At 36.7% G+C, this 20,830-nt stretch overlaps 1 protein-coding gene across 1 annotated transcript in view; it reads right to left on the reverse strand.

The window, feature by feature from the left end:
- The window catches only part of ADGRV1 (adhesion G protein-coupled receptor V1), a 290,582-nt gene that overhangs the window by 165,880 nt on the left and 103,872 nt on the right, over positions 1–20,830 (reverse strand). The window contains exons 65-79 of the mRNA XM_075138497.1: positions 20,540–20,772; positions 19,961–20,109; positions 19,673–19,874; positions 18,964–19,183; positions 17,569–17,808; positions 15,888–16,037; positions 14,612–15,085; positions 13,705–13,848; positions 12,321–12,492; positions 11,790–11,925; positions 9,268–10,115; positions 7,168–7,285; positions 6,117–6,288; positions 3,267–3,509; positions 842–1,249 (exon numbers count right to left, since the gene is read on the reverse strand). Of these exons, the coding sequence (XP_074994598.1) occupies positions 842–1,249; positions 3,267–3,509; positions 6,117–6,288; positions 7,168–7,285; positions 9,268–10,115; positions 11,790–11,925; positions 12,321–12,492; positions 13,705–13,848; positions 14,612–15,085; positions 15,888–16,037; positions 17,569–17,808; positions 18,964–19,183; positions 19,673–19,874; positions 19,961–20,109; positions 20,540–20,772 (3,909 nt within the window). The remainder of the gene's footprint in view (positions 1–841; positions 1,250–3,266; positions 3,510–6,116; positions 6,289–7,167; positions 7,286–9,267; positions 10,116–11,789; positions 11,926–12,320; positions 12,493–13,704; positions 13,849–14,611; positions 15,086–15,887; positions 16,038–17,568; positions 17,809–18,963; positions 19,184–19,672; positions 19,875–19,960; positions 20,110–20,539; positions 20,773–20,830) is intronic.

Raw genomic sequence — 20,830 nt, forward strand, 5'->3', positions numbered from 1 at the left:
TTACTATAGGGATTTGACTATTAAATAAACCATGTGGCATTTTTCATTCTTTCACAAATCAAAGATTGTTGAGTCCTGAGATTTTTTGACATTATTTTCTCTGTTTTCTGTGTCAAAATGGCAGCAATCACAAATGAACTGTCGTTCATGAATATTGTTACACTCTCTGTGTCTATGTATTTAAACATTTTCCAGCTCCTGTGCATTATTCCACAAGTCCAGAAGAGCCAGAAAGCCATCAAACTAGTCCCAGAGTTTTCACAGAACTTAGTCGAATGCTGAAGTGCTCGGCTACCCTGCCAACCCGATTCCCAAAGCTACTGCAGGAAAAAAGACAAGCTGCATGCCTGGTTACGAGCACAGCAGACTCCAGCTGGCCCTGGTAGGATTTGCTTGTGTGTTGACTGCGGTCAGCTGTGAAGATATGAGTAAACCTTGGGCCTCGCTCTCTTATGCCGGGGCTAAAACCAACAGAGATGTGGCCTGACAATCAAGAAACCATAATAAGCTCTATGAACGTATGGCACCAATGGGAAAATTTTGCACAGCAGAGAATCTTGAGCTACCGGTACACGTGCAAAATTAATACTGGTTGCTCTTTTCAACCTATTTGATTTTTTAATCAAATAAAACTAGTGGCAGACAAACTCCTTCCTTGATTGTGCGACTTCACAATTTCTATTTTTACCTTTGCAGTTACCTTTCTATTTTTACCTTTTTACCTTTACCTTGCGTCCACCTCACTGCTGCGGATGCTAACCTGGATATTATCACAGGCCTACGTGTTACTATGCTCTTATTAAAGTCATTGGTCATTCAAGAAAGAGCAGGAAAAGTTTACCTTGTCTATTATATGCATCACAGCAGTAAGCTGCTCTTCTGTATTTTCTGAGGCCACTTTGACATTCAGGTTCTGGAGGACTCTGTGTAAAATGGTGTCATCGAGAGGCTGATGCAGTTGATCAATCAGCCCCCAAACTGGCAAGGAGTCCAAATCTGAGACAATGGTGACGTTAGCAATACCATACACCTCATCTACTCTGGCACCGCCTGTGGGATTAGAAAGTACAACCTGGAAACGTTTAGGAAACGGGTTTAACGATCCTGTCTTTGGAGTCAGGGTCACATCCAGAAACATATTTCTCTGTCCAGGTTCAAAAGTCAATAAACCTTCAGATCTGGCAAAATCTTGTCCTGCCACAGCTGGAGATACGAAGGTCCGACCAATAGGTTCAGGTTTTTGTAGCTCCTTAAAACAAACCAAAAGAGTTTTAGGTAACATTATGATAGATACAATTGTTCAAAACCAGATCCTGTAGAACACACGTACTTTAAATAGGTAAAATTTAAATGTGTAAAAAAGAAGTCCCCTTTCAAAATGCAGTTAAGAATGATATAACAATTACATTAAATGAAATACCTCCCTGAAATAGCAATCTGTCACTTGTGGTTAGTGACAACCTAGAGGAAGAATTATATATATTGTCAATAGTAAACAGGATCCCTCTCTTTCTTTTCCAGAAAAAAATTCACGAAGCTTTTCTGGGTGAATAGATATTACAGAAATGTTAGCATATCCATAGGGCGAATTCTGGAGGGGCTGAGGTAAGTTTATGTCTGCAGCATGATGTCCCTCAATTCAGGGTACAGACAGGAATCACAGATACATAAAAACTAAACAAAAGACAAGCAAAGGTTTTAGAAATCTGTGCCCAAACCGGTATCAATTCATGATATTTTCAGTCCCAGTATAAATACTTAAAAGAAGAACAATCCAACAAACACTATAGAATACACATGCAAGGCAGACAGATGAACTTAACTAGGAATGCTATACGGCCTCATTTCCCTGTGAAGTAGCACTATTTTTACCTTCCATGAGGTTTGCAGATACTGTTTCATTCTTCACATTCTTGCTCTTTTTGTCAGTTGCCATAACCTTGACATTATATCTAGTAATATAATAAACTTTCCTTAATCGGAAACTAACATTCTGGGCTATTATTCAAATGTATGATTTTTCAATAGTATCTATTAATTTAATAAGTACAGATTGTATACTGACTGTTAAGTAATCTTGAAAAGGTCTCCTACTGTAAAAAAAAAGGATTTTAATTTGTGAAATACTAGACCCCTTTTGAAAACATTTAGCTTTAACTAGTAAAGTTTGCTTATGGAATAAATCAGATATTTTTTGAGTTTGCAGGAGAACGTTGTAAATCAATGTAGTGTGTATCTGTTCAGAATTGCTCTAGAACATGATTACATCATCTATGCAAATTCCAGTAAGAAGTTTCCTTTTGTCTATCCCTCCCAATTGAGAATTAGGACACAGGAAAATAAGTGGTAGTAAAAGCACTAGTGACAAGAACCATGTTTAAGAAACCTTTGTAGGAATGAGATAAACATGTGTTTCCAGTTAGTGCCTCACACTTCCCGTCTGCCATGACCTCTTATTTTACAGGTACCAATAGTACCAATACTTTGGTACTTGGTCATGCACACTCAAAATCTAAAAATGTCCAAAGAAGGGCTGTTATATAAAAAATACAAGATAAGGAATTTTCCCCTATATTTTAGCCTAAATATACACCAGACAGTAGCAATTTCTCCTCCATTTAATAGCTAAATTATAATGAACTCTTGGCTGGAAAGAATGTGAAAATTTGTTACCACACAATCTGACTAAAACACTGGCCAGCTACTGTATAATAAATGCATGGAAACACCATGGAATCCTATGCAGTTAAAACACATATGCATGCAATATAACAATAGAATGCAAAGCCTTATATTATAAAGGGTGATGGAAGTACGCCGGTCACACAACACTTTGTTGTAACAACCCTCCCCAAAATAATGCTTCTAGGTATAAAATCCCACATATTCTACATCCCAAAGGTAGATCAGGCTAAGCAGTATTCCAATGCGATGGCGAACTTAGAGGAATCCCTCTTGCAGCCTGTGCCCCGATGTCGGAGTCACAACTATAAGGAAGTAGAAGGAATCATGTTTTTGCAGCTGTGTTACTTCTGCTAAAGGAGAATCTTCATCATCTGTCAATAATAATGAGGTATTCATTTAGAGATAAAAGGGTCAACAGTTAGAAGAGTCTGGTGTTACAGCTGTAAACATAAAAATGAATGGGGATGATAAAACATTACACTCATTACAGTCACATTTACTTTAGAGAATGAACAATGATTTAATGATAAAAATAACACTAAAAATAAGTTAAGTAATAAAAATGATAACAAAAGTCTTACCTGCATGCTGTAGCTAACCATTGTGGTTACTAATGTACTAGAATCTCTAAGCACTTGCAGACTGATTAAAGTTGTCTTCTTATGAGCTACAGCAAAACGAGATCCCACAGCAAAATATACTAAGCCATGAGGAGCATCACTTTCAAGGACTGTTATAAAAGCAAATCTGGCACTGCTGTTCAATGCAGCTCCTGTGCTTACAGCATATAGCTCAACAAAAAAAAATGTTTCAAATTCAGGTACCTGTAAAAGAGGGATGATTTTCATATCATTATAAGACCTACTAATTCATTTCAGCTTTTAAAAATGTATATATTATTTTGTATGCGCAATGGATTACTCATACTAACACTTACCAGAAGCATGCTTCCTGAAATGTGCAGGAAGTACAATGAAGTATATCCTAAAAATAATATTGCAACAGGCACCACTCTGTCATGTATAATAATGAAATCTCAGGTTTTCGCATGGAACTTATTGCAATAAAGTAGCTATTTATATACTACATGTATTGCGGCTGTAAATTTGCCATAATACATGACAGCAGTCTCTCCAAGATTATGGATTTACGTAGATGTATATCTTGTAAGGAATTTGCTCTTTCATTTTCTTTTTGCCTTACAAAAAGGCACGTACACACCTACTCACCTGTGGAAAAACTGCACAGAAGTCTAAGTACGCAGTTTTGAAACTGCAATTAATTAACTTGACTGTATTCAAGTATTGAACTTAGGTAAAGTTCTGAAAAACATTTTACATACAGCCTTAGTGTTTAAACACTAACATATTTATGCAAGTTTTTACAAGCAAATCTGAGAGACTTTAACACTTAACTGATGTTATCGAAAATCCCAAAGCTTAGAGATACTATCTGAGAGACTTTTGTGAGGTTTAAGATACAGAGAAATCTTCTGTCCGTCTGGAAATACAGGGTTTATAGTGTATATAGACATATTAGTGTTCATATGTCAAAGAAGTAGCCTAGTCAATTCTCCATTCTTAATACTTGTTTATTGAAAATAAGAGAGCAATATTAAATTACAATATGACATGCTGCTTCATCTTTGATTTTGTACCTACAATACAAACATAGCATGTTCAGAAATAGACATCTGAATACTAAGATTCCAGAACTGATTGGAAATATGTTATTTGTACCTATGACATGCACTCATGAATCAGCAAACTTGCAAAAAAAGTAGTTCTTTACAAGACAATAGCATTACAAAAAAATTATGATCATTGAAGACAATTTTTTTATTAGTAAAGATAGCTTTTTGTTTCAGGTCTGGATTTTTGGAAATCCTACTTTAATCCTAGGAAAGCAGGATTCAGCTCTTAGCTACTGAAGTCAGTAGAGCTAAGTAAAAACTTTAAAAAGCTAGAATATGTCATACCATATGCCATAAAAATGTAAAATATTTATTGAATCTATTTATTACTTCATCATTTCATAATGTATTTGTTTATAAGCTATCTTAGGGAAGCAGAACTGGAAGAAGAATTGGGAAATATATGAGGGGTTAAATAGTATATATTTTTAATTGAGTTGTTGTTAAGTAATTCTTTAAATGGAATGATCTTGACGAATTGATGACAGGCACAAATTTACTGGAATGCCACAGGGAACTTTAGCCTTCAATTAGCACCTGTTAGGGTGGCACACGCTTGTGCTTCATGCGGTACAACTGCATGTCTCTGCAGCTGCTGCACTGCTGTCATTAAATAATGATATCACTCCTGCGGACTAAACAGGTTCAAAATCCCAGTTTACTCAGCGAGGCAGCCTGTGCCCTGCTCATGTATATATTTTATTCATTGGCTCTGTAATGTAAAAATAACATCAGAAGATGAAGGAGGAAAATGGCCCTCTTACTGAATTAAGAGAATGCACCCTATTCCCTAGTGGGAAACCACTATTTCCCACATCCTACATCTTGCGTTATTTTCTAGAATGTAGTCAGAAAAACTGCGGAAACCTTCTCATCTTGTCCTTTTCCATTCCCCAGACCACAGCTTTGCCACCAGCCTGGCTGTTAGGATAATTTCTCAGAAAGAAAGACCTACAAACATTAATCCTTCCTTTCTTAAGCGACTACTCTAACCACTAGGTGTTCACACAAAAATACTTCTTTCCTTCTCTTTTCAATAAAAACGACTGAGTGCTGTGCTTTGTGTCAATTCAATGACATCTGCATTTTTGAGTGCCAGCTGGGCCTCTCAAGGCTCTTAGGCTTAGGCATACCCAACAGACAAATGCCAAATGGCTTTAGTGGATGATGGCTTCTAAATTGAACTTCGCTACTCACAAGCTGGATGTACACAGCGACAGATTTTTAGACACCGAGAGATTCTTACGCAGCTTTATGATTGAGCAGAGTTTTCACAGATCATTGTGCTAGATTTAGGCATGTAAAATTATGCACAGGTTGCAATAAAAGTTTTTTGTTGAATGAAATGTTGTTACTTACAGGATATGCTTTCCATAAACCACGCTAAGAATTGGTTTGATAGATGAAAAATTTACTGTGTGAAGGATATGAGTCCAGTATAGAAATATGTATCTCACTGAAATAACTCCATTCTTTTTTTATTATTGTTCTATAAAAATCTGAGATCTCCAATTTACTCTTCAAACTAAATAGTTATCTCCTTCCCAAATTTTTACAGTCACAAGGGAGGTAGTATAAGCCTGTAAATAAATATGTGTTTGCAGAGAGCAGATGTCAAGTTACCATCTTCAAACTGTGTCCTACACATAAGTTCCTCTGGATCAGAGGGGTTTTTTCATCTTGATAAATTGCAGTTCAACATCATAATGCTGTACACAAATGAGCAATAATTACTTACGTTATCAGGTTTTATTTCAATGGAGATGTTGCATATTGTTTGACCTGCCATGCAGGTAGTGGCTCCCAGCACAGATACAAGTTCGTTCTCCAAGTTCATGCCATCCTTCAGAAGGACAACAGCTGATTTATTAAAGGTCACACGCCAAAAGATCTTCACATCTTCAAAAGCCCTATAAGCAAAACAAAAAGTATACATGTACTGAAGGACAGCACTATTGCTTTAGGAAACATAAACCACAGAGGTAACATATGTTTTTTGTTAATATTCAAAACTTATCACTAGGGAACCAACTTACTTAAGATGAAAAATTCTCTCTTTTTACTTAAATTCCTTCCTCTAAAACCTGTTTAGATTACCAAAAAGCAACACTGGAAGAAAATAAGGCAATTATGGAGACACAGATTCTATTCAATTTTTGTTTCAGAAAACATGAGATTAGCTGAATAAGAGACACTGGTGCTTGGAAGAGAGGGATGTACTTAATACTGTCCTTAATACTATAGTAACCATTTGCCCAGAAAGCCAGGCAGAATTTGGATTTCCTATAAGTTTATTGAACTTTGAGGGCTTGAGCATATTTGTTTAAAGTACACATAAATGTGCAATATATATATGCGTTAATTAGAAAAAACACAGTATCTGTGTGAGTGAAGACATAAGCATAGTGCTGACACTTAGGTACCTTCTTAATTTCTCATTTTAGTATTCACACCCACTTATATTACACAGGGAGATGAGAATTTGAATTACACCTTTAGCAGTATAAATACTTTACCTTAAGCAAAACTTTCACACTTGCTGCCTTATGGTATAAGTTGGAAAACTTGTTTTTTCTGTTTCTGCTTTGTAACGGTACAGTGACAGACCTAATCACATTCACAACTTAAAAGCCCATTTACCAAATTCTGGCAAGTTATTAAAGGAGCTGAAAGGCACAGATTTATTACAAAACTCTACGATAACCTCTTCCACTAACAGCAGCTTCTGTGATTCAACACAGCGTATCTCAGCATGTGGGAAGAGCGCTTGAATCAGCTGTTGCCTGCACCTGTTTGGTTGCCTTGCGACAATCAGCAGCACCTCTCTGTTTTCGGAGTCTTCATCAAGTACAAGACCGCTTTGTACTTCTGGAATGAATCCCAAAATGCCATTCTGAAGATCGCTTCCTAGATAGGAAACAGTCCATGAAAGTAATTAGCAAGAAAGTTAAGCTGAGACTAAATTATAATTTTAATATGGATTACTGCTAAAAAAATGAAAACTAGGTATGAAAAGCATGCTGCAAAAGAACCACTTGGGGATACCTCAGGAAAACTTCTTTTAATATTTCTATTCTTAATTTACACTCCATATTTACCTAGGACGTCAAATGTTGGCATTTCTAAGTTTTATTTTAATCAGTGGAACAACCATTTTTGAAAGTAAATTCCTTATGAGAGTCCTGGCACCACCTCTGTACATAAGCTTGTATTTTCAGCAGCATTCAGCGAACTGATAATTCTGTGTCCCTTGACTTCAAGAGACTAGGTGTTACACTAGTCCAGAACAGCGTCAAAAGCCTTGCTTATAATGCCCTTATGAGATATCCCTTCAGCTATATTATTTTATGTTTACCATAACCCTTAAAACATATTCTTTCTAAACAGAAATGGGCCTCAGCGTGCCCCTAGATGGACAGCATTGCCACAGTAGGTTATGGGATAAAAACGGGCTTCCAAGGACGTGACTTCAGCTTTCTTATTCATCCCACCCACAATGTTGTTGAACCCATCCATTTTCCCAAATTGTTACATCAGCTTTTCTCCTGCATCTTTAACTCAGTGTGTGGAACTAGGAAGCTGCAAAATACTGCATTGTTCTCATGGGAATGTAAGTAACTTCAGCAAAACAGCAGCGGAGGGAAAAAAAAACAGGGTTAATGAGGGGAAACTAATGCCTTCAGAGTGTCCCATTAAATCTTGCTTCTAACGGATTTCTCCTTATGTGTAGTGATGGCTTTACTCTGCAATTGAAAAGGCAATCTGTTTCCAATGCAGGGTTTATTAAATGTCAACATATAACTGAAGATAACAGAAACTGCGTGTTTGCTTATGCGCATGCACAAGTATTTAACCTGTGGTATCTTTCTATCTACACAGTTAAATGCAGATACATAAGTTGTCTCCTGATTTTACTTTATGTACTTGTCGTACTCACGGTGTAACTCTAGAACATGTTAATACAATTAAATATAAGTTCAAATTCCAACCTCTGCCTATGCACATACTTCTTAGGTTAACTTGCACGTACAGGCAACTGGTTACTTGCATGGTGAATTCTAGAGATGGTGCACGTGAAGGGAACTTGTGTTTTACACAACCTGTTCTTGCATACTTAATTCTGGTTGCTGCATACACTCATCCAACAGCACAGTTTAATCATGGTTCTCAATATCTACCTCGTATTGTTAAGACTAAATTAAGTCTTAAATTAAGACATAAATACACAAAACTTCCAGTAAATGTTGGCCCCTTACATATAATTTTCTTGATTAACCTAAACTGGTCCAATTCCCAACTTGTTTCTAAAACTTATTCTATATTGCAGATAAACTTGGTTTATATTCAACGGATCAATCTGATAGATATCTAAAAGCTAAGGGAAATTGGAACTCTTACATCATTTTGTCACAGTAGTGTGTGGTGACTGAAAGAAAAATTCTTCCCTGATGTCTGTGTAAGCCCGTTCCAACTAAACTGCAGATATAAATTGCATAGTATCAAAGAACGAAAACAAGAAACCGTTTTTTATACTTTGCACAAAACCCATACAATATAAAAGTGACAACATGGCAAAGAAAAAAAAAAAAGCCTGCAATGCTACTACACATGAAAGAAAAACACTTAAGCTTGGCCTTTCCCTTCATGAAGTAAAAGAGGACAAGACAAGCAGCATCTCTAAATGTATTTTGAGCTACATTGCTAAGGGATGCATCATGGGCTTGGTGCATTAGATGCTCCCTCTGATATGGAAAACTCAAGATTTGGGAATACAATACCCTGCTTATTATCAAATAGAATTCCAATCTTTATACAAAAATTGCTATGAGAACATGCAGTTACTTACTGTTATTTAATTCAGAAGTATTTTCTGGGGGAAAAAATATTACCTGCAATAATTACTGTTGCAAAAGCAGCAAATCCATATTCATCTTTTCCTTCCACAATCTGAGCTCCACATTCAGGATCTGAGAGGAAAACATAAAACAATTCCTGTCCTTCAGGCTCATTATCATCAAAAATTTTTATGGACATCTTGCTTTCTCTTTCTCCGTCCAGCAAAGTCAGAGAGACTGACTGTTCTTCAAAATCCTCTCCTTCCATTGCCCATGTGAAGTTTGATTTTCCATAAACATTTCCAAAAGGATATGAATCTACTCCACTCTGCGCACTCACTCCCCCAAAGGTTTTAACAGTTACTTCAATATCACCAGTAAAACCCTTGGTCCTTCTGACATGAAGTACCACTGTGTTGGGGGTACTGTTGTTTGCATCTTCTTCAACATAAATAAACTCTGGGCCCAAACTTAGTATTCCGTGAAGAATATCATTAGCCAGGATATTAACTGTTGCAACACTGAAAGCTGGATTCAAACGTGGACTCCAGTCGGGATTCACAGGTTGAACATCCAAAATTTCTACAGCAGTCAAATTTACAAAAAAAAATTCCTCCATTTCAGACACAGTGTCATCAATTATTGATACCTCTATCACAGCGCTTGTCTGAAAACGTAAAAACATAAGCTCTCCGTTGTAGATGGGTATAAAGTCCTCTAGTGGTTTGGCACTTCCCGGAATGGTCTGGTATGTTAATTTAGTGAGATTACTTTGAAAACCAAACAATCTCTGGACATGTAGTGTGACTGCCTGAACATCTTCTTCAACTGAAACAGATCTTGAGTGAAGAGCAAACTGAAAGATCCCCATTGGCTCAATTTCAGCTATCATAAATCCTGACCTGAAACAGAAAAGATATCAAAGCTGAGTGAGGAAGTATGAAATATGAAAAGTAAAACACCCAAGCAGAATAATTTGCAGTGAACAGTCAATGATGGCTGTAAGAAAGTGGGTAAAAAAAATGCTTAAAAGTAGAGGGAAGAAATAGCAACCATACAAGGCAAGATGTAAGGAGCTTCCCTGAAAAATGTTTTTGGAATGATCGGATTGAACAGCCCTCCACAGGCTTAATGCATCCTGAGTGAGCACAGCATACAGATTGAATGATAAATAAAATATGGTCTTCCTGAGAAAATGAAGAGCCAAAGGAAACTATGATGTCTTCTTACTGTGGACACAGTGCAAGGAGATACATTACAACACAGTCACTCCGAGTAACACCAGTTTTAACCATCAAACAAACTTCCCGTACCAAGAGAAAACTGTAGATTAGACGGATGCTAGCAGATCTACAGTTTTAGCCAGGAAGCTAGAGAAGGAAAGGAAGTTATTTTAAAACGTACACTAAGGCTTTGAAATACTAACTGTGCCCTCACAACATTACTCACAGCAATTTTCTCCAGCTCTGAGCCCTATTATCAATATCAATTTAAATTATGTATTAAATTATGCATTATGTATTAAAGATATCCCCCTCTTATTAGAAAATAAGCATAGAGACTTAACATACAGACTCTTTGCTAAACCATGGGTCTTACACTTATCTCTAGAACTGACCCATTATTCAGTGCTAGAGGCTTCCAAATGGCACTACAATTGCAGTGAGTGATTTACGTTAACAAACCAGACCCTTTCCGTGGCTAAGGGAGTCAAAAACTCTTCAAAGTAATTGTGAGCTTTACCCTCTGTGGGATGTAGTCTTAAGTTTTCTAGGAAAGGTCATCCTCGTATACTGAGGGTATTTGACTCACACGGTAAATAGGTGCTCTGAGGAGACCAGTCCTAGACAAGCCTAGGAGAAGGGGTCAATCTCGGGAACTCTGCCATCCCGTCCATTCCTTACTTCCTTCAGATTTGCCAGTGTAACCGTAATTGGGTGAAGCCAATACCCTTCTCCATACGCGGTGTTAACTCTATGTCCATTCTTTTTATAGCACTTTTAGCTATCAATGAGTAAGGAAGAATGAAAAGAAAATAGTTTGAAGAATAGGTAACAACTTAACTGAGATGGAAAACTAGACCAAATGTAATGGGTTTGTTTTTAAGAATAAAAAGGGGGTTTTATATAGATTAGGTATTTTTGGAGCATTTCTTGTTTCATTTTATTTCTTTTAAACAATATTTGTTATCTAAGATCTTCTACATATGGATTTTTTGGGGCCCTAATGAAAACCGCTAGAGTTGCTTTCGTTCTTCAGCTTCCTGGCTAAAACTGTTGATCTTGGTTCTTCATTTTCTTAACTGTCTCCATCATTCCAGACACATTCTAGGCACCTTGGATCCCCGTGATATGAAATACACTGGAACTGGAGAAAAGCCTCACTTCTGATCAGGTCAGACCTGCAGTACTGACACTTGTTTCCCCCTGAGACAAGACATACAAATTTATCAAAGAAGGCACTACAACTTGCTAGCTACCTGAAATTTAACAGGGATTTGTATAAGGTGTATGCCTGTACACAGGTCATAATTCTTACACGTGTGTGCGACCCAAAAGTATAAGTAATATCCTTACCTCAGGCGAGCCCCACCAGACACGTTGCTGTGCACTGCTGTTAAAGTGATGGCAAATGACTCACGTTTATTTAGGCTTGGAGTAGCCTGAAATGAAACTACTTTACTTTGCTCACCAGAGGAAAATACTACAGTACCTGAAGGAAAAGAGAGAGAGAGAGAGAGAGCACAAGTCAAAATCACTAAATAGGAATCCTCTTCTTACCTGGGAACGTGCTGAGATAGGGACTGTAATCACAATCCCACTCCATTTAGGAAGAAGAAATCTGCATGATAAGGTCTTTCCTATATAAAGCTGTCTGTCCTTCAGGGGCATAGCATTGTGCTTACCTCCCAGAACATGTATCTATGAAGCTTAGTTCTTTTTTTTGCTCATGAAATAAATATATCCCTTACAGATAAAAATTGGACCACACAATTTCATGCTAATGACTCTTCATTAGTAGAGGAAGCATGCAGAGGTACAAATAACTAAAAGGTGGTGTCGTCACTTACGCAACGTTCATAGCTGTTTCCTCAGAGAAGCACTTACCGAATGGAGGAGTAATGGTGCCTGGCTGAGCAAGGTCAGTGATCAGGTCTGGTGGGTATCCTGAAATCCAGCTAACTATGACAGAGCCATAAACTCCCTTTCTGGTTATGACAGCCTGGCCTGTCCCGGCTGCAACGTCTGTAAGTCGTAAAACCGCAGATTCAAAGCCAACCTGTGGAAAACATAGCAGATTTTGTTATAGAAAATGGAATAAAAATGGGCAATAACATATGTGAAAGCGTACTATAGTTTGTAAAATAAGCATTTTACAATAATTATGCATGCATATAGATGTCTGTATGTGTATATATACATGCATGTGTGTATATATTTACATACTACTTTCACAAATTTTTAACGATACTTCTAAATCTTACATTTCTGAGAATTAGACCTCAGGGAAAAGGAACCAGTATGACTGAAAACAGTGCATATAGCATTCTGTGTCTGTTGTTTAAAAGAAAAACAAACCAACCTGCCCTTAATGCTCACAGGCAATGGCTGTAGTACTATATATATACACATAGGTCTAAAATAAATTATTAACTGTGTATCCAGGGGAAAGTAAGTTGTTGCCACATGACATTGTTCATGAAATTATTCTTGTTAGTATGATCTACTTTTCTTTTTCTTTGAGCAGCAAATGGGACTGAAAGGATAATTCACACATTCTAAAAGCAGTGATAAATGGCTCTATGGTAGTAAACAATGTTTACGAAAAGACCATTTGAATTAAGTTCAGTTACAAATTAAAAGACAGAACAGTGCTTCAAAACAATTTAAATCATTAAATAAAAACTTCAATAAAATTTAAGCGATTAAAACTCAGCTTGCTATTGTCTTTGCCTGACATACATGTATACCATATCAGAACAGGCAAACTCTCTTTTCTCACTCTCCTACAAAGTAGACAAATGGAAAATTTCCCACTCAGTGATTAACCAAATATACTGTCAACTGCATTAAAACCCAGTATGACTTCCATCTCTTTTTGCACATAATACTGCATACATGCTGTTATCCACTTTGGGGCTGCTATACTTAAAGGAATGACATTGTCCAGAATTAGTTATTTCCCTTTAAGTCTCAGAACTTCCATTTCATGTAAACAAAAGTATAAAGTAACCATAATATTCACACTATTTACATTTTGTAGATGAAGAAACATTTTCAAACTGTATTAACACATTTCTATGAGAATTTGTATCAGAGAAAAGGTAATATGCAGTACAAGTAACAACTGGAAAAGTCTTGTCAGTCATTAAATTGGTTGCAATGATGAAAACTTCAAGGAGCCAACTGAATTCTTATAGCTGCCATCTTTTGTAATTAAGTGTACCTTCCTTCTGTGGTAGAAATGTTACACTGCAGCCAGTCTACTGACCTGTGAATTGACAGCTTCCTCAGGAATGAGCAGAACAGCTGACTTTGCTTCTCCTGATATTTCAGGCACATCCTTGGCACTTCCCCTAACGAGGCTTACATTAATCAGTTCCAGAGTAAAATTCAAGCCCAGTAAAATAAATGCCTTTGAGAGAGAGAATTTAATTAAAAATGTAGACACTTAATTCCACTAAAAACATGATATCCACCAGTTCAAAGAATTAAGTAGCAGAACAATCTGCAGATTTTGTTCTACTTGCATGCAAAAAGAAGTGTTTTCAAGACAAGTGTTTTGTTGATTATGTTTCTCAAGAAACACAGCTAAAACATCAATATTGTGAATGTGATTTACCAGCAGTTTGTTGGAATGTGAGTTTGTAGAACAACTATTGCCATTTTAATAAATTGTATCTAGCGCAGTGAGCCTCAGCTTGATTGTAATCCTTAGGACTAAAAAGATGTAAGATGGATGTAAAAGGATGTAAGACTGTAATAACAATAACAGCCAACTAGGGAACACAGAGAACTGAAGGTAAATTTATCTGCTGCTTTGTGAGTCAGCACTGACAGATCACCATTTACAATCCAAAAGGGAAACTTGAGAAAATATTTGCATACATATAATAATAAAATATTGAACTGATAGTAACACAAAGCAATGACAGAAGGAAAAACTGGATATTTGAACACGTGCATAGCAGTGATTTTGCAATTATTATCTGAAAATGTGATATTTAAACCCATTTCTATTCCATAAATAGGAAAATAATAATAAACTCTCTTTCCTACGGATACTTCTTCACAGTGGATACTTTTGAGAGTTGGAGACCTTATTCCAGAACATTTGTATTGCGATGAACACAAATGAAAACAATAGATATCATAGGAACTAAAAGGATAATACAGACCTGGCTGCTTATTGGCACTTTTTTCACTCCAAAGCTGGCACCATCTTTTACTGTGAGGTATCCCACCTCATTCTCAGGTGCAATTAGCGCTTCTTCATGACGAGACAAGATACGGTACTCAACGATCACTTCTCCAAATGCCCCAGCATGCCGAGTTACGTTAATCTGGACATATCGGTCCAGGTTTCTCTCTACTAATACTGACTGCAGATCAGAGTACAGGGCAAACACTCCATAGGGATCATCATTTGCAAAAACGTTGATCTTTGCAATTCTTTTCTCTTGGTCTAAATCTGCTCCACCTTCTACTGAAATCAGCTGTACCACATAGTTTTCATCCAGTTCTGGAACATCATCAGGTAACAGGTAGATAATTATCTCAGCTGTACTCTGCTGGTCAGCAATGACAACAGATCCCTCTGTCCTAAGGAAGTCACCCGTGATGTCAGATTCACTACGTATTTCCCAGTAAATCTGAAATGCACAAAACGAAAGAAAGCAAAATTACCCACAAAGTCCGAAACTTTTCTATTCGGGATTCAGTATAGGTATGATATGGAATATATCAGTTTTAAGTAGTAAAATAGAAATTTGTTTAGGTATGCATAGAAAGAGGCATACAGACTATCTTACAAAAGGAGGGTATGTTGCTCCTCTAACAGTACTATGAATGTAAAGATTTCCTTTGTGTATCTTCAGAAAATTTATTTAAAACCATATGGAATCTCTGAACCATTAAAAAAAATTATTTCTGTTTTTACATTGAGACATCCTTGCTGATTTTCCTCTTTCCAAGATTCCTCACATCACAGCGGGGTGAAGAGTTCTCATTAAACACAGCAGATGCTTCTATTAATTGATTTTTTTTAATTAAACAAGTAACTGTTAAAATGCTGACTTCTAAACAACTTTAGATAAAAAACAAGTGATGTGAGTGATCAGACAAATAGTCTAATTCTCACCTATAAGTATGCCTGGAAAAAAGCAGATGTGATGACCTCAAAGAAAGCTCACTACGTAAGTATGCTTTGTTTTGTTCTCCCACCAAAAGCACAGGGGGAGAGGGAGAGTCTCCTTCCTGAGGAGAGACTGAATCCGACTCTCCGAACCACAAGTACTAGGGCTGAGTCCTTGCTCAATTCAGTTTAAAGGGAACATTTCAAAAATGAATTTGAGAAACATGCAATTGAAAGGCACAGAAAAAAATATTCCTCCATACATTGTTACTGAGAATGATTGCAGATTATACTCTTTATTAGGAAAAGAGCGAGAATACCGTTATGTTTCCCAGAGTGCCTTGAATTCGCCTGACAAACAGTGTAATGCTTTGTGGCCCTTCTACTGCTGAGGGCTCTGTATAGTTATTCTCAGTTAACGATTCAGGAGCAAATTGTACAATTCCATTGGGATCACCAAACTTCTCTATCTGTAAAAAAGTAAACAAACAAACAAAAAATCAGAAATGTAGAGTGAGTTGTATTCTTCTTCAAATCATTGAGATTTTCATTGCTAGATGCTACAGGGCACATATCTATTAGTTCTTCCTACCGAGTTTTCTCCTCTTAAGACAATTCAACAGTACTTTAGTAGTTAGAACTGAGACTGAGAGAATAAAAAAAACCAGCCCAGCAGACAGGACCATCAAGGTATGAGAAGGGGGTGATACCAAGCCCATGTGCACACACACACACAAACACACGCATGCACACAAAGCAAGACTGTTATATGAAATCCATGGGTAACTTGCTCCTGTGAGAAAATCCTACAATGACACATAAATAAGTTTAAGCAGGATCTAAATCGAACAGGAGTCAAAATATGATGTTGCCAATAAATAAGGAGAGTTTTTAGGCTTGGATTAATAAAAGCATTACATGTAAACAAATTCAGGCGATGACAATGATTCTGCCCACTGAGTTGAGCCTCACTCAGCTTTAAACAATTTTATACCATTATAATGGTCTAAACACATTTCAGAGAGTAAAGTAATTTTGAAAGGATTTGGAAAACATACGCCATGGATATAAGATACTAAGAGACAGCAGAGAAAGTATGAATGTTCTCTTTTCAGATTTTCAGCACCATCCAAGGAAGAAAAGGACAGAATTTCATTTCAAATGCTCTGTCTGAATATTCTGCTATTAAAGCAGGAAATGCTCGGGCACCTTGGGCTAGTGTACAGAAACTCTTCTAACATTGTCAGTTTGCAAACTCAGCCCTCTGGGATAGAGCTCATCCACGTCCACCTGCGTGAATCACTAGCTGCAACAAGAATTCACAGTGAACTGACCTACAACTGAGTTGTAACACCAGTGCTTACTGAGAAGCCAACTCAGGGTGGAACATTCCAGTTCAAGGAATAAACCTGTGTCCCTGAAGGAGAAATTAAGGAGTCTGTGGAAATAGGAGCTAATTCCATCAACGCTTTACAGACCAGGGGAAAAAAAAAAAAATCCAGTTTCTAGGAAAGATTTTTTTTTTTGCAGGCTTCTTATAACAGCCTTACAAATACTTCCTTAGTTGCAATATCCCTAGAGCAATAATTCGTCTTTGACAACTCCCTCTGCCTTCTCCCACAAATTTCTGCATTTTTCTTGCTCTGCAATAGCCAGATTCTCTCTTTTATATATGATAGCTGGAGCAGAAGAAGAGGTCAAGAAGGGATGAACAACAAACTGACATTTAGAAATGAGGACCCAATACACGCTCTCTCCAAAGAGAACCACAGAATTCTGCAAATTAAGAGGGCCAGGTCAGTGCTTATATACCAATTTTTACTGACAGATTCTTTGTCTTCTTTTTTAAAAAGTGAAACTGTAACAATGCACCTAAGTAGTACAAGGGACAAAAAAGCCAAATGACAAACTATGCAATAATTATTAATTTTTAAAAGTTTTGCAGGATAAATACCAATACTAACAGAGATGTCAGAAGAAAGAAAAGCAATAATGACTTACTATTAGTGTAATATTGTTTGCCTTAGGATCTATTTCTGTTTCGCCTTTCATAAGGCTCAGCCTAATAATGAAGATCTCCTGAACTTCAACTTCTTCATGAGGATAGATTTGTAGATTAATAGCCCTCAGACCTCCTTCTCCTTCTCCAAAATAGAATGATCCATTCACAGGGTCACCAATGTCACTATTCAGGGGAGATAAAACCTCTTCTGAATTGGGTCCCAAGATGTCCCAGTTAATCTGTGGAAGATATTAGATTCAGATTTAGAGTCGTGATATATTATAACAGCCTCCCAGCGGGAAGCATGACAGAGTACCACAAGTGACATAAAAATTCTTGTATCTGGTAACTAGCTATGTTTAAATCTTTGCTTCTGTTCATACAGAATACAAAATATTCATAATTAATTCTATGTGGGAAAATATCCTTTGGAAAAATAAACATGACAAATTTCAAGTGAAAATTTTGAAGTGTCAGTTAGCCACAATGCCAGTTTATGAAATTCTAGATATTAGTAATGGAAAAGAAGAGAAACTGAGATTTCTTTAGCGCATAACAGGAAACAACAGGCCAGTTTCTATTTCTCTCCCTTTCATGATTTGTTTTGTGAAGCTCCCCAAATGAGTACTCGTGACCAAAACCATTCCCTGTGAAGTGTGATATCAAGACAGAAAATGACAAATATTTTCTTAAGAGTCTGCAATAAAAGTCTTTAATCCCTCAAATGATGATTCATTCTTCTTCAGCCTGATAGAATATTTTCAAAATTTCCCACAAATTAGATTGTTTTTGAGGAGGTCATACTCAGCACTTTAAAATATTATTTTGGCCATTTTAATTGTTTTCCAGTTTTCTCAAATGACTTCTAGAAAAAGTCAGAGAAGACCACGGCAATTTTTATACTGGGGGAGGAGGAGCTGATGGCCTTTACTGCCAATCTTCCAGTCTTTTACCAAGACTGTGAAAGGCCTACTTTGGTGCATATTTGTACCTTCGCTTTGTCAGTGGTCTGTAGAGAGTTAAAAAAAAAAAACTAGAAAACCCACAATAAACAATTTACTGAGAAAAGTTTGACCAGCTTTAGGAAGTAATTCAACTGAATTAAATCAGATTACTGGTAGTGCATGAAATTAACCATATTTTCAATGGAATTAGGAGCTAGTTCAAAGCAAAGTACACAAGACCATAATAAAAGAAAGCAAGCAGGAGGAGAAAGAAGATTAAAAGGCTAACAACATTTTTTCTGTCATACTGCAACTATATGCAATTCATGTTTAATGAAAAGCTGCAATTATCTTGTTAGAAATCAGTCACAAAGAAGCTCGTGAAGGAAAACGCAGGAGCTTTTGGACCTAGTCCCTGGAAAGCATTCAGTTTTTGACACCAGGGCCCACCTGTGTGTCCCCGAACAACCTTCCAGTCCTTTCCAGCACCAGGGACACTGCCGTCGGTGTATCAGGATTGGGAAGGAGGATTCGACTTTGGTTGAGAAATCGGACGATGCCCTGGGGAGAGTCACTTTTAGCAATAGTGACCTGGCTCACTAGGTGGAGCCCAAGGACTGCTCCACCAGTGGCTCCGGTCAGCTGGATTTCAAATTGCTCTGCAAATTCACTGCATGGAAAAAGAAAAAGAGATTCTGAGATACCCGAGAAAAAAAAAAACAAACTATCCTTAGTAATTCAATCATGCATCCAACTGGATCTGTTTAAAGGTATACAGAAGTCATCTCTGTAAGCATACAGTGGAAGATTCCTCCCATTTGCATAGAATGGTGATATCTCAAATAAAAATAATGTTCTATTTTCTACTCGTGTTAAATTGAAAAAAACCACAGCAAAGTATTTTATTATTCACAGCAATACTATTAACACTCAAAATTTCTAATAATCTAATTAAAAAAATGTATTTGTTTGCATAAAATTTAACAGGAACTATGAAACTCTGATAACAGCGTCTTTTTCTCCCTTTAAATTTAGGTGATTTTTCAGCACTGCAGTAATTTGTTTTTCAATTCCAATTCTACACACAGGCATACTGCATATGCTAAAAAAAGATTTCTCAGAAGTTAGTTAGTGAACAAACATCTGAAAAATTAATTACCTTTCTTCATCATCTATAATAGAGATATAAATAAAAGTCTGGTTCTGGCCATGATAAAAAATGACAGAATTATTATGAATGACATAGTCAACACCATTGGGAAGTGCAGAAATACTTCGAGAAAGAAAATCAGCTGTTACATAGCCGTAAGTTCCATGCTTTCTCACAACAGGAATCATAATTAATCCAGCATCCTCTTCCACTGCAAGAATAATTAAGAAAAAAATTATTTTATTTCAAAATTTATGCCATAGCCACAGACTTATCTTCTAAACAGTGAAAACTTACCCTGTAGAAGGACATACTGTGGATCAAATTCTATGATGCCTTCTGCATTGTCACTTTTTGCTACAGTGACTCGTACTGTGGAGATATTTCCTATTATTGGAGGTTGATCCGTCTGTAGACCATTTTCTTTCACGGTAAAATCAAATCCACTTGCAAGAACATAAAAAAGAAAATCACATAAAAGATTCTTGCGAAAGTATTAAGAGGAAGGTATGACAATTTGTCAATTACGACAACTACTTTTATTTTCTGACAGTTATCACTGAAGACTTTTTGGTCATACTTTTTCAAACTATTATATATGCAAAAATAGTATTTTATTCACAGAAATGTGTATCTTTCAATTTTTTCTTTCTCATTTTATCTTCTTCTTTGAATTTCATGCAACTTGACAACTTGTAGATAATGTACGGACTTTTAGCTTTAATAAAATCTTATTCAGCAAAATTTTTATACTAATGTTAAAAGACTTGGTTTCCCCATACATCCAATTCCTATTATGATAGATCAGGCAGATCAGATTCCAAATATAGTTTGTTCTTCTGCTTGTAGTCAATCAACCGGGAATTTTCTCTTTACCTTCCTTGGAGTTCCACTTTGGCAATCATCACTGAAAAGTCTTCAGGACCTTCAGGAAAGTCATCATCATGAATTTCAACCAAAATCGTTTTACTCTCTTCATGTGGTTCAAACAACAATTCCCTTACTGTGGGAGTGAAATCAATTCCCTCCTCTGCAGTTCCATTTATTATCTGAAAGCAAAGACGCACTTTGCCATAGGATCCCCTGGAACGCACAATAGTGATGTTAACCTGAGGGAAAGAGGACATTTTCTTTAAAAAATGGCTTTGTTTTTCTGTTACAGTTGCC

Source organism: Calonectris borealis, chromosome Z (genome assembly GCF_964195595.1).
Source record: "Calonectris borealis chromosome Z, bCalBor7.hap1.2, whole genome shotgun sequence".
In the NCBI taxonomy this organism is placed as follows: Eukaryota; Metazoa; Chordata; class Aves; order Procellariiformes; family Procellariidae; genus Calonectris; species Calonectris borealis.